We start from the raw sequence: 14,165 nt of genomic DNA, 5'->3' as shown, positions 1-14,165 counted from the left end.
CAAGTTTTATGTAAATAGTGAAGGTTGTACATAGTTATAGGCGAAAATAAGCCCGTCTTCTTCAGTGTAATGAAGGTAATGGCTCAATGTAACAAGTGGGGTAAATGGAACTGCTGAAGGCATGCTAGAGCAGGGTGATTGGAATATAATGTATTCAAATGAGAATTTATCACCTTTGTTATTTCTCAATCTGCCACAATCTTCAAGCGAATCCCGGAAGGAGAGAACTGGAGAAGAACATTCAGGCAAATAAGATCAAAGGCGGCCTTGGCAGAAGGCAGCTGCATGCATGTACGGGGATCCTTCTTGTTAGCTCTTGTGGCATTTTCCCAAGGTTGCTTGTTAGAGAGAATGTGTTACTCCGACCTACCAAGCAAGATTAGTGACACACACGGTCGACACTTTCAGTGAGTTTAATTCAACAACTCTTAGAATTTATATAAAATAATAATAATGACAAGAATTAATAAAAGAAGGAGTAATGCAATAAAGTCATACAACTGTAAAATCAGAATAGTGAAAAGCTTTTGTTTTATTACAGTATATGCTAAAAAGATTAAAAATTTCCAATAACAAACTACCAAGGAGAAGGGTACTGTTTATCGTTCATTATCTTAGGCTTAAAGTGAAAGAGAAAGGAAAGGCATTGATGGCAGAACAAATGAATATTCTACTAGCAAGTCCATCATTACATTCTGTGATTTAATTGTTATGGACTTGCGTAATATTCCTATGACACAAATTTTTTGTTTTTTATTATTAAATTTAGACTTTTCCAACTCATTTTTTCTCTGTCTTTTTCTTTCATGCAAATTCTAATACCGCAGAAGGTGTAGCAAATTCAGACGGTGTATCAAGGAATATGATTATATACTTTACAGGTAAATCAAATGAAACGCATTTTTCACTCTCGGTGGATAACATCTTTACCTATTTATTATATGTTAAGTTCTCTTTGCATTCATTAAAGCTTCATCCTCCAAACCGATCACGAATTAACTCCTCCAGTGAATAAACATCGATTGTCTTCTTGCTTTACAACTCAAAAACAAGAAGTCTATCTGTCCATTCACCATGGATTCAAGCTTGAATCAAAATTTTGATGAGGATCGATGGATAATTCAAATCCGTCGAGCCATTGAGGAAGAGCTTGAAGAAGACAATGATGTACCTGTTAGTATTTTCAATGTCCCCAAAACCCTCAAAGTCAGCGATCCAGATTGTTATATACCCCAACAAGTTGCAATAGGTCCATACCATCATTGGAGATCAGAATTATATGAGATGGAAAGATACAAGCTTGCTTCGGCCAAAAGAACTCAAAAACAAATGCAATCCCTCAAGTTTCAAAACGTTGTGGACCAGCTGGCAAGGTTTGAGCCTAGGATTCGAGCATGCTACCACAAGTACTTAGATTTCAATGGTGAAACCTTAGCTTGGATGATGGCTATGGATGCTTCTTTCTTGCTCGAGTTCCTTCAAGTCTATGCCGCAAAAGAAGGTAAGGTACTAACTAGATTGTCATCAAGAATGTCTCATTTGGTTGATATTGCAGGAAGAAAGTCAGCACACAACGCAATTCTCAGAGATATGGTGATGCTTGAAAATCAAATTCCATTATTTTTGTTGAGGGAAATGTTGGAACTTCAGTTTTCTTCATTGGAGGCGGCAGATAATGTGTTACTGTCAATGTTAATTGGGTTTTGCAAGGAGCTTTTGCCATTTAAGATGATGGAAGAGCTGCCAAAATTTGAAGTGACGGATTATGCACATTTGCTTGACTTCTTGTACCGTGTCATCGTGCCTAAATTAGAAGGGCCATCTGAAATCACTGAAATTGATGAAGAAGGTGAAATCAAAGAAGCGGAAGAAAGTTATTTTGGAAAGTCAAGCCACGTTAAACAAATTGGTTATGTGGTCTGGAACATTATATCAAAGTTGAACAAAGTGTCGGTACGTCTGATCAAAAGAATATTGTTTTCAAAGCCGATTAAAGTCATACTAAAGCTGCCCTGGACGATCATCTCTAATCTACCAGTACTCAGACTCATTAAAGCACCAATTGAGTACTTGTGCTTCTCTCAAGATAAAGAAAATCAAAAGCCAGAAAATAAGAATTTAAACAGCACTAACATCAACAAACCTCCACTGGTGGAGGAAATCGAAATCCCATCTGTAATCGAGCTCTCTAAAGCCGGTGTACAATTTGTACCTACAAATCAAGGTATCTTGAGCATAAGTTTTGACGACAAAATGGCTACATTTTGTCTTCCCAGCATTAGTCTAGACGTGAACACAGATGCGGTCCTGAGAAACTTGGTTGCATACGAAGCTTGTAATGCATCAGGGCCAGTGGTTTTTACCCGTTACACAGAACTAATGAATGGGGTTGTCGATACCGAAGAGGATGCAAAGTTTCTGAGAGAAAAAGGGATTATCCTGAATCGTTTGAAGAGTGATGAAGAAGTGGCAAACATGTGGAACGGGATGAGCAAGTCTGTTAGATTGACAAAAGTTCCATTCTTGGATAAAGTGATTGAAGATGTTAACAAGTATTACAACGGCAGGTGGAAAATTAAGATTGGTAAATTCTTAAAGCATTATGTATTTGATTCGTGGCAATTTCTCACATTAATTGCTGCTATTGTGCTCTTGTTCTTGATGACATTACAAGCATTTTGCTCGGTCTATAGCCGTGCTCGTATATTCCATATCAAACAAACTCAGTGATTTTTGTTATGTGAATCTGTCCCTGTAAGAGTGCTCTGTACTAAAGAACATTTGCGTATGCCAGTTATGAGCAAACACCGGTGACAATACATTCATACCTTGTCCAATTGTTTTTACAATGAAGTGATGATTTTTGGTTTTACCTTATTAACTCAGAACCAAAATGTTCATCTGACATTATTTTCCCTCTTTAATTTACATAAACTTGTAGTTGTGAACCAATATGAATGAATTTATGTAAACAGGTAAAGTTTTCCGATTTTTCCGACAGGCTCGTTTTGAGGAGTTGAGTGAGCTTCTTGATTTTTTTTTTTTTAAAAAAAAGAGAGAGATGAAGATGAACGACCAGATGGTGTCATTTCAAATAGTTCTGTGACTATATACTCTTTAAAATGTAGAAATCAGAAGAAAACAAGAAACTTGTTCCTTGGGACCGGTCTGTTGAAGATAGACCATAACAATCCAAATGAGGCCCACGAATAGCAGTGCATATGGCAATGATAAATGCGGGGAGAAATGTTCGATCCATCTGTATCTGTCCTCCAGAAGCAAAGGAAAGGACTAGGGCTGCAAACCGCGAGCCGCGCGCCTGCCAGTCAATACTCGATCGATCCATCCAAGGTGGGGCCAATCTCATGCGTGTACGGGGATCCTTCTCATCAGCGCTAGTGGCATCTTCCGAAGGCTGCTTCTCCTAGAGGATGTGTTACTGACTGTTAGTACGAACTACCATGCAAGATCAGTGAAGAAATACCCAACCAACGCGTAAAGTTTTCGTTTAACATCACATTAGAAGCACAAAACCTCCAATAACAAACTGCTAAGAAGAAGGCTATGGTTTGTCGTTTATTATCTTAGGCTTAAAGGTAGAGAGAAACAAAAGGAATTGATGGTAATATTGCGCTGACAAGTTTGTAACCATTATATGCTGTGATTTCATTGTCATAGACGTGCACAATATTCCTATGACCCAAACTTTTTGTTTTTCTATTGTTGAATTTAGACCTTTTGTCTTTTGTATATTCCCGTTTTCTTTGTCTGGAACCGGAAGTAGATGAAAGAAAATGGAATGAGTCCAAATGAATTTGCTTTGGCGCAAAACGCTGTGGTTGATATGGCAAGCAAGTGTGATGAGAAAATGATGGCTAACAGGTTTTTCACGATGCTTTTTCTTTCAGATTAATATAAAACAAAAAAAAAGCATAGGAATCGTGGAATGAGGATAGAACTTGGGACCAAGCTGATATTTAAGTGGTGGACCTGAAGATAGTTAATTACAGTCTGTGTTCCATCACAAGGAAATTGCTATTTTGCACCTAAAGTGACTGCGCGAGTGATTCTGCTTGTTCATCTGTTGAAAGATCTGTGATGAAATATGTTTGGAGCATGGAACTAGTCTAAGGTGGATCCAAATGCATGAAAGGTTTCTTGGGAAATTGGAGGTTTAAACTGCGATTTCGAGGTCATTGTTTTCCTTTATAGAGCTAAGAAATAATTTCAGAAACCTCTCCTAAAGTTTCTAACTGTCTCACTTGCCACCTTCAAACTTTAAAAAAAATATCACTTGTCTCTCCTCTTTCAAACTCTTTATATCCCATTTACAACCCATTTGAAAATATAATATTAAAAACTCATTTTGAGAGGGTAAATATAATTTGATTTCAAATTTGCCCTTTTGTTGTCTTACTTGTTATTACAAAAAATGTGAGGATATAAATAATTATTTAAAAGCAAAAATAGGAAATATAAAGGATTATTCTGATTAGACAAGTTATAGTGTATTTTTACGAGGAGTTAACTTTTGAAATTTTCGCAAGTTATAAAATTAATATTTTCTTTACCAAAAAGTGTTTTGAGTTAACTTAAGGAGTTTTATAAATCGTTTAAATTTTGTTAAATTTTTTAATTTTTTTTGTCCAAATTGAAGGCTTGAAAGCTAAAAAAAAATACAAGATGCTAAAAATTATATATGAACGTGTTTGTGTCATTTTTAAGCTGGAGCAAAAAAGGTACTTTCATTATTGCAAATTATTTTTTAGAGTATTTTTTAGAGTATTGTAAATCATTCATAATTTTAAATAATTTAGGATTCCTTGTCCGAACCAATGACACAAAAACTATTAAAGAGCTTTTTGATCTTTTTTTTTATAAAATTTTAAATTTTAATTAAAGAACCATACCAACTAGTTTACAACAATAAGACATAAATTTGGAATGACATTTTATTATCTCTCCAAAAATAAGTTTTTTAAGAAATTATAAGAAAGAAAAAATTTGGAATGAAATTACCTTATCTCTTCCAAAACGAATTTCTTAATATTATATTTTGAAATGGGTTTCAAATGTTACAAAATATTTAAAGTAAAGGGATCGAGGTGAGATTTTCCAAAATCTTTGACAAATGGAACATGTAAAACAGTAGTTGTTGGGGAAAGTACGCCTGCGTGAGAAAAACATCAGGCAGTAACATCAAAGGCCTTCCGTTTGGGCCTTCGCAGAGGGAAGGCAGCATGCACCGGGATCCTTCTTGTCAGCTCTAATGGCAGTTTCCCAAGTTTGCTTGTTACAAAGAATGTGTTAGTACGAACTACCAAGCAGGGTTCGTGGAATACCCAACTGATCTGTCAATGAGTTTAATTCAATAACTTGCAAGAACTTAACCACCCAAAAAAAAGGGCAGAAAAAGAAGAAGAAGAAGCAAAGCAATTCAGTGATAACAGTTGTAAAATCAGAATGGTGAAAAGTTTTTGTTTAACATCAAATTAAAAAGTACAAAATCTCCAGTAATAAACTAATAAGGAGAGCGCTACTGTTTATCGTTCATTATCTTAGGTTTAAAGTGAAAGATAACAAATTGAATCGATGATTGTCGGTTGAACAAATCACAGCATGTTCTACCACGCACAACGCTGTGATTTAATTGTTATAAACGTGCTTAATATTCGTCTGACCCAAACTTTTTGTTTTCAGTTGTTAAATTTAGACTTTCTCAACTCACTTCCCCAATGTCTTTATCGTTGATACGTGTGTAGGCTGCCAGAAGGTGGGGAAAGTTCTGACTGTGGATCAAGGAATATGATTGGTTATTAGAATGAACCGCAAATGTCACTCTTTGTGGATAACATCTTTATCTATTTATATGTTAAGTTCTCTTAGCATTTCGTTAAAGCTTCATCCTCTAAACTGACCACCATTAACTCCAGCATTGAATAAACATCGATTTTCTTTTTTGCTTTACAACTCTGAAACAAGAGTTCTGGCTATCTGCTTATTCAACATGGCTTCAGACTTTGATGAGCAACGATGGGTAATTCAAATCCGGTTATCCCTTGAGGAAGAGCTTGAAGAATATAACGATCTACCTGTGAGTATTTTCAATGTCCCTAAAACCCTCACGGTCAGTGCTTTAGATTGTTATGTACCCCAAGTTGTTGCACTAGGTCCATACCATCACTGGAGATCAGAATTATATGAGATGGAAAGGTACAAGATTGCTTCGGCCAAAAGAACTCAAAAACGATTGCAATCCTTGAAGTTCCAAGACGTTGTGGACCAGCTGGCAAGGTTTGAGCCTAGGATTCGAGCATGCTACCACAAGTACTTAGATTTCAATGGTGAAACCTTAGCTTGGATGATGGCTATGGATGCTTCTTTCTTGCTCGAGTTCCTTCAAGTCTATGCCGCAAAAGAAGGTAAAGTACTAACTAGACTATCATCAAGAATGTCTCATTTGCTTGATCTTGCAGGAACAAAGTCAGCACACAACGCAATTCTCAGAGATATGGTGATGCTTGAAAATCAAATTCCATTATTTTTGTTGAGGGAAATGTTGGAACTTCAGTTTTCTTCATTGGAGGAGGCAGATAATCTGTTAATGTCAATGTTAATTGGGTTTGGCAAGGAGCTTTTGCCATTTAAGGTGATGGAAGAATTGCCAAAAGTTGAAGTGACAAGTTATGCTCATTTGCTAGACTTCTTGTACCGTGTGATCGTGCCTGAATTACAGGGACCATCTGAAATCACCGAGATTGATGAAGAAGGTGAAATCAAAGAAGCTGAAGAAAGTTACGTAGGAAAGCCTAGCCAAGTTAAACAACTTAGCCATTTGGCCCGGAAAATCCTCTCAAAGCTGAGCATATCCCCGGAGCTTCTGATTAAAAGAATATTTCGTTCAAAGCCCATTAAAGTCATATTAAAGCTGCCCTGGAAGTTCATCTCTAAACTTCCTGTACTCAAACTCATTAAAGCACCAATTGAAAACATGTGCTTCTCCGCAGATAAAGGAGGTCAAAAGCCTGACAATTTGAACAGCACCAACATCAAGAAGCCCCCGCTGGTGGAGGAAATCACAATCCCATCTGTAACTGAGCTCTCTAAAGCCGGTGTAAAATTCATGCCTACAAATCAAGGCATCTACAGCATAAATTTTGACGACAAAATGGCTACATTTCGTCTTCCCAAGATATGTCTAGATTTGAACACAGGGGTGGTCCTGAGAAACTTGGTTGCATATGAAGCTTGCAATGCATCAGGGCCATTGGTTTTTACACGTTACACCGAATTATTGAATGGGATTATTGATACCGAAGAGGATGCAAAGTTTCTCAGAGAAAAAGGGATTATTCTAAATCATTTGAAGAGTGATGAAGAAGCGGCGCACCTGTGCAATGGGATGAGCAAGTCTGTGAGATTGACGACAGTTCCATGCTTGGACAAAGTGATTGAAGATGTTAACAGGTATTACAATAGAAGGTGGCAGATTAAGATTAGTAAATTCTTGAAGCATTATATATTTCGTTCGTGGCAATTGCTCACACTAATTGCTGCTATTGTGCTCTTGTCGTTGACGACATTACAAGCATTTTGCTCGGTCTATAGCTGTTCTCGTGTATTTCGTATCGACCTAGATGAGTGATTTTTGTTATGTGAATCTGTACCTGTAAGAACGCCATTCTATTTTGGTGTGTACTATACTCAAAGATATATTTAGGCGAACCAGTTATGAGCAAATAGTAGTGATACCACATTCATGCCATGTCCAATTGTTGTTACAATGAAGTGATGATTTTTGGCTTTGCCTTATTCAAAACGAAAAATTTTCATCAGACATCGTTTTCGCTCTTTAATTTACATAAACTTGCAGTTGACATGAATTCATGTGAACAGCTAGGGTTTTCCAGTTTTGACCACACAATCTCAAATCTAAGTGGTGATTCTTGGTATTAACTGCAACGGAAACTTGAGTGGAGGAGCTACTCAGATGTTAGTCCTCACAATCTCTCATAATCACATGGTGACGATATTTTACTCTTTCTATCTCTCTCTTTTTGTAAATCCTTCAAGAAAAAGCTCACGACGAATTGAAATTTGAAACTATATGCAGCTATATGCTTCATCATTTGTTCAAGTTTATTTTTGTTGGACAAAGAGCAATTCTCCAAGTTGAACTCGTCTATTTTTTTTGTTTTGTTTTGGTTGCCGGTGGGAGGAGAAGCTCAAATTGAATTTTAAAAAAAAAAAATAGAAGGAAGAACAAATCAAGAAACATAAGCGTGGAGACTGGTCTATTGAGGACAGACCAAAACAATCCATCCATTTGAGGGTCACGAATAGCAGTGCATATGGCAATGATAAATGTGTGAACCAAATGGTTCGATCCATTAGTCATCCAGAAGTAAAGAAAAGGACCTGCAAGCGGGCCCAATTTCACCAAGAAGTTTGACTTACACATTTCTCCACAAGACAACCCGGCTGCTTCTTTTTTTCCCGTAAAGATGCTTATCCCTAGAAAACTTGCGCTGCTATGTTAATGGTTCTGGGAAATACAAAAGAAGAAATCTTAGCAAGTGATTGATTTTGGCACAAGTATTATTCTTTTTTTTTTTTTTCCCTTTTGTAAACAAGCTTTACCCGTAAAGAACTTGAACTACTACTTTATTGGTTTTCATATTTTAGAGATTCAAACAAATCTGAAAAAACAAAAGATGAGATCTCAGGCATTATTTTTACTTTAATACTAAAACCTGCAATTGATAGGGATCTTGGTAATCAGTATATTATATATATAATATGATTTGGTGCTAGGTGCCAATCAAGTAATCAACCCTCTGTATCTTCCTCCCCGTCCACTTCAGAACAAATATTTGGTCTTTAGTGTTTTTTTTACTTCTGTCTTATGCAGAATTCAAAAGCACATTGCCTATGAAGACTTGGATTGTATGTACAAACCTTTAATTTGGTTAATCCTGTCTTGAGGCTCTGGCCAAAGTTTCCTTCTTATAGGAAAATTCAATTTTGTAAAAATTCAATCTTGACATAGGTTGAAACCCTTAACCAATCAAATGAAAAATCGAAAAATAGAGAGCCATAACCAATCAAATGAAAAAAATCTGTTAGTACAAAATAATTAGGTTGAAGGCATTTCTTGTCCTAAATAGCACGCGAAATGCTATTTATCCCTTCCTCAGTGCATAAGGAAAGAATAAAAAACCTCAATCTCCAGTTCCAGTGATATCTATTTTATTCCTAGAATGATGGTGTCCCATTCTATTTATTCATTTTCCTTTCTCTCTCGAGGCTAAACGTTAGAACATTCAACAACTTGACTCTAAATCTAATTGTTTCCCTCTCCTTGTATGAATTTTCACTAAGAATTTTTCAGAGAGAAACTTTTTTCTGGTCTAGGGTTGGGTACCAAATAGGTTTACCTGTGCCAATCTTCCAAATAGGTTTACCTGTTTTTTGGTACCATGTAGAAACTTACACTAGGTGCTGTTTGACCCCCAAAAAAAAAAAAGCTATATACGAAAAATCATTTGCAAGTCATGCAAACGACAACAATGGAGGGACAGGTAGCCGTTCCTGTGGATATTGGACAGTTGAACCGTGTTTGGAATTAAAATAGGACAGGAAAACCGAACAAGACTAGTAGTGGCATCCCATAATTCCCATTGAGGATCCAAAACACGGAAGAGTAAAAGCTGTAAGCACGTCTTTCTTCGTGTAATCCCAGCTCCCCACGTGGTGGTTGCTACTTGGTATTGTCTATTGTCTATTGTCTAGCCTGTCCTACGTACTAGGTTGCACTTCTTAACCGTTATATTCTAAATAGGTTATCTCCTCCGGCTTACGGCTTAGGAGTTAGGACCCTCCCCTTCTGGAATGTATATTTTCTCCTCTCTGTGCATATAACCCATGAAGCGGTCTCATTAAAGATACCTTCCATTTATTAGCCACCATCCTATATCTTTCGTGAATACATAAATTTTCCTCTAATTAGTAACTGTAACAGTTAGGAAAGTTTCAAGCGAGCACCATGGTCTCTGCCAGGCCAACTTTTTATGTTCTTCTTCTTATTGTGCCAGCCTTCTTGTTAATCTCCTCGACTTGCTCTGCATCAACTACATCTGGGGTGGAAAGGGTTCAAGTCAGGCGTTTTGCGGGTAAAATCTGGAGTCCATTTTGATCAGTTTTCAAGTTCTGCTCTGTAACTTTTGTGGCCATGCAGAAGGATTTTTCTTGTTTGCATTTTTGCAGAATTTGTTTGTACTCGGCAAGAGGACGTATTTTTGTTACTGAACATTATTTTTTTTCTTTCGTTTTTCATTGCTTACTATGACTAGGTGGAGCAAATGAGGTTAATCATGGTGTCGTTTCATGGGGGAGTAAGACTAGGACTAAGAGATCTGTTTTGGAAGGGAGAAACGGAGGAAACTCATCTCTGGTATTGGCTGCCGAGAGAACGCGCAGAAAAGATCCACTTGACAATTTGAATTACTATACTGGTGGATGGAACATCACCAATAAACATTACTTTGCTGTAAGTTTTTTTTTTCTTTTTCTTTTTTGATTGAACTCTGCCCTTTATATTCCTTTTTTATACGTTTCAAATATAGTTTCTCTAATTTTGTTGCTGTTTCTTTGATAACTTGCCATTCTTCACTGTTTTCCTCTTGAATTATGGCAATAATTTGTGATTGTCTTCCCTTGATTCTGTTTGATTGACAATGTTCCAGCGAATATTAGTGTTGATGAAGATACAATGTTAAACAACCATTCCTCCTCCAGTTCTGAGTCCTTCAAATTCCAATGACTTCAAAGTGCATATCTCCAGAGAGAGAGAGAGTAATCCAACCCCTCCCTCCTTTCATTTACCTTTTAATAGTCAACTACAGGGCAGCTGAGGAGCAAAAAATGGAAAAAGAATAGTGCACTAATAGCTTCTGAATCTTTACTTTTGAATTTTGCTTCTAATATTGCTCAATGATGCTAACCTTTTCTTTTTTTTATTTTTTCAATTTACAATCTGATTGGCAAAGGAAACAACCTTTTCTTTTTTTCATTTGGTTGACTGGCATCTACTGTCTCTTGTTCTTTAACTTCTGTAGTTTTTAATAGACGTCAACGGTTTCTTAATTCTAATCTATCACCTGAAGGGTTACTTATGGTGCACCAGTGCTCTTTACAATACTCTTCCTTGCAGTTGTATTGAATTTGCTTCAAATTTGCAATCTTTTAAAATTGGAAATCTGGCCCTTTTCCTTTTCTTTGTTTTGATTGTTGCCTAATTCCGAAATATTCTTTTCTTTCTGTGTCTACTTACTTTTCGTGCAGTCAGCGGGTTTTACTGCTGCTCCTCTGTTTCTAGTAGCTGCAATCTGGTTTGTTGCAATTGGCCTTTGCATGCTGTTAACCTGTATCTGTTTTTGCTGCTTCGGGGGACGAAGTTATGGATACTCTCGAACTGCTTATGCACTTTCTCTTATCTTACTCTCATTATTCACCATTGCTGCAGTGTAAACATCTCTGCCTTCCCTCAATTACCTGGTTCTTTCTCACAGTTGATGGCTGATTCTTTGTATGTACTGAAGTTGAGTTTCCATTTTCTGCTTCAGCGTCGGTTCTGTTGTCCTTTACACTGGACAGGGAAGATTTCACAATACTACAACAGAGATATTGAAGTATGTTGTGAGACAAGCAGATTCAACAGTTTACAACCTTATGAATGTGTCAGACTATCTTACTGCTGCTAAGCAGGCTGGAGTAGAGAATGTATCTCTACCTTCAGATGTCCAAAACCGAATTGACCAAGTTGATGCCAAAATCAAATCCGCTGCAAGCACTCTTAAAAGCGAAACTGACAAGAACAGAAATAGGATAAATGACATTCTGGATGTTGTGTAAGTATATTAATAGGATCCTTCGTTTTAATTTATCAGGTTCATCTTGTAAATTTACATAAAAGCTTATTCCCCCTGCAGGAGGAAGATTCTAATTATAGTTGCTGCGGTCATGCTTGCTGTGGCTCTTCTTGGGTTTTGTAAGCCTACTGCTTTTTTTCAGTCAAGTTTTTAAGTTTAATTAATTAGTCACGATCTAGCCCTCACACCAACTCCGCAATCATGGGTTGCAGTATTCTCCATCCTTGGCTTGCAGTGTCTTGTATGCATGTAAGTGCCATTATTTTCCCCTTTGACCCTGTGAATAGTTTAAGTTTTATGACTTTTAAAGTTTTTGTGCAGCCTTGTTATCCTTGGGTGGATTTTGGTCGCCGTCACATTTATCTTATCTGGCGTCTTTCTTGCTCTATACAAGTGAGTCAAAGGAATTTCCATTTCATTGTTTTCTGTGTATGTGTTTCCGTCTTCCTTTAGGGAAGCTTAGAGCACCAATTTACCGCTGGAAGAGTTGTTTATTGAGTAGATAGTTCTTGAGCATATCTTCTCAGGAAATGAATCTAAAGTAAGCAGGAAAGGCAAAGTTCTGAGGATCAAAAAAATGTAAGAAATCAGCCTCGAGAAATTGTGAATCACTGAAACAAAAGCATGAGCAGTGCCCATAAACACACCCTAGAAGTTGTAGAATGTCACTATATCAGCATTCAAGAGAAGGCCACGATTATGTTTATCTATTTACAGACTATCTTCCCTCTTATCTTATCCATGGTCCTCCACTCTATTACTACTACATTTGCGCAATTGCTATTGATTCCACCTGCCATAATATATACTTTCCTACTGCTTTTCTTTCAAGTATTGCGGGCGACACGTGTGTTGCAATGGATCAATGGAACAAGAACCCGACTGCTCATACAGCACTGGATGATATACTTCCCTGTGTGGATACTACTGCTGCTCAAGAAACCTTGTCCGAGAGCAAAACCGTCACTTTTCAATTGGTTGGGGTAGTTAATGGGCTCATCGCAAATGTGTCCAATGTGAATCTACCACCTGCGGCTGGACGTTTGTCCTACAATCAATCCGGTCCTCTGGTGCCTCTACTTTGTAATCCGTTCAATCCAGACAAGACAGCGCGGAAATGCGCAGCCGGCGAAGCGGACCTCACCAATGCAACGCAGGTACTGTGATTCCCCATCACATTAATTAAACAGCTGACTGCTGTGAATGCAATGAAGTTAGATGCATCTGATTTTACGGACACATAAGTGGTTGAATGCAGGTTTGGAAGAATTATGTGTGCCGGGTCTCGACGAACAATGTTTGCACGACCGTGGGTCGTTTAACACCTTCAATGTATCAGCAGATGTCTTCTGCTGTCAATGTGAGCTATGGTCTGTATCATTACGGCCCCTTCCTGACCGACCTATTGGACTGCACCTTTGTTCGCGACACCTTCAATAGGATTCACGACGACCATTGTGATGATCTAAAGCGATTCAGTAAATGGATTCATGTTGGTTTGGCATTGGTATCAGCTGCAGTAGCACTATCTTTGATCTTTTGGCTACTTTATGCAAGAGAAAGGCGTCACAGGAAATATACCAAGCTGGTTGATGCAAGATCTCATCAAGATTCCTACGAGAGCAAGGGGCCACGCTAAAGCTCCGCCATATTACTTTAGGTTTGTGATGATAGTTCATTCATTTGTACGGTCATTTCTTCTGTAAATAATGTCTGGGATTTCCACATTGCCAATGTTCTGGAATAGGATTTTTTTTTTTTTGGTTACTTGTGTTTAAGCCAGATGATGCTAGTGCAGGTTTACTCAGGATTTTTGTCTTTGGTGAATGTGGCGTGCTGGTGGTACTTGTTTTTAACATTTTTTTATTTTTCCACATTTAGAACAACAAACTTCTTGATTACAAGTTTATAACTCCTTCAAAAGTCTAAACTTCGCTTGTATGACATAAAAATGAGTTAAGTTAATTAAACTATTTCTTATCATATCTAAAATTCTAAACACGTATAAGTCCACAGCCACCTTTAATCCTTGATGAACTAAAACCAAAGCTTTCTCAATAGGTACAAAACTGATTATACGAGCTAATTTCCAATCTCAAATCTTACCTAGTGATCTTTCTCTCCTTGGATTAGGAGTAATGCTAATTGGTGCATTGCACAAAGAGGGATTTTAGTGATCATATTGTCTGAATTATGTTATGTGGCGTGTGAGACCAGGACCAAATTTGGGGCCTG

General features: G+C 37.4%; 3 protein-coding genes across 4 annotated transcripts; all 3 read left to right on the top strand.

Annotated features, from left to right (window-relative positions):
- The first annotated feature begins 1,074 nt into the window (after window positions 1-1,074).
- Window positions 1,075-2,730, top strand: LOC113767922 (putative UPF0481 protein At3g02645). Its single transcript, XM_027312128.1, has one exon. It carries the CDS (start codon window positions 1,075-1,077, stop codon window positions 2,728-2,730), a length of 1,656 nt encoding a protein of 551 aa, XP_027167929.1.
- Window positions 2,731-5,881: 3,151 nt separating this feature from the next.
- LOC113768248 (putative UPF0481 protein At3g02645) lies at window positions 5,882-7,765 on the top strand. Its single transcript, XM_027312521.1, has one exon. The coding sequence runs from the start codon at window positions 6,008-6,010 to the stop codon at window positions 7,643-7,645; it is 1,638 nt and encodes a 545-aa protein (XP_027168322.1). The 5' UTR covers window positions 5,882-6,007; the 3' UTR covers window positions 7,646-7,765.
- Window positions 7,766-9,929: 2,164 nt separating this feature from the next.
- On the top strand, window positions 9,930-13,757 carry LOC113768246. 2 transcript variants are annotated; one of them, XM_027312519.1, is made up of 9 exons: window positions 9,930-10,172; window positions 10,353-10,549; window positions 11,344-11,525; window positions 11,625-11,909; window positions 11,991-12,049; window positions 12,143-12,179; window positions 12,252-12,323; window positions 12,763-13,087; window positions 13,189-13,757. In XM_027312519.1, exons 1-9 carry the CDS (start codon window positions 10,046-10,048, stop codon window positions 13,567-13,569), a joined length of 1,665 nt encoding a protein of 554 aa, XP_027168320.1. In that variant the 5' UTR covers window positions 9,930-10,045; the 3' UTR covers window positions 13,570-13,757. The 2 variants fall into 2 exon arrangements, with proteins under 2 accessions (XP_027168320.1, XP_027168321.1); XM_027312520.1 differs by having other exon boundaries at window positions 13,176-13,462.
- Window positions 13,758-14,165: the final 408 nt, after the last annotated feature.

Source organism: Coffea eugenioides, chromosome 4 (genome assembly GCF_003713205.1).
Source record: "Coffea eugenioides isolate CCC68of chromosome 4, Ceug_1.0, whole genome shotgun sequence".
NCBI classification, from domain to species: Eukaryota; Viridiplantae; Streptophyta; class Magnoliopsida; order Gentianales; family Rubiaceae; genus Coffea; species Coffea eugenioides.
Note: the sequence above shows the minus strand (reverse complement) of the source record. Positions and strands in the feature narration are given on the sequence as shown.

Excerpts from the sequence above, each read along its gene's own strand:
- LOC113767922 (XM_027312128.1), top strand. The coding sequence starts at position 1,075 with ATGGATTCAAGCTTGAATCAAAATTTTGATGAGGATCGATGGATAATT.
- LOC113768248 (XM_027312521.1), top strand. The coding sequence starts at position 6,008 with ATGGCTTCAGACTTTGATGAGCAACGATGGGTAATTCAAATCCGGTTA.
- LOC113768246 (XM_027312519.1), top strand. The coding sequence starts at position 10,046 with ATGGTCTCTGCCAGGCCAACTTTTTATGTTCTTCTTCTTATTGTGCCA. Across the intron at positions 11,526-11,624 it reads TTATTCACCATTGCTGCAGT|CGTCGGTTCTGTTGTCCTTT; the intron begins GTAAACATCTCT and ends TTTCTGCTTCAG. Across the intron at positions 12,050-12,142 it reads TGTGGCTCTTCTTGGGTTTT|TATTCTCCATCCTTGGCTTG; the intron begins GTAAGCCTACTG and ends CATGGGTTGCAG.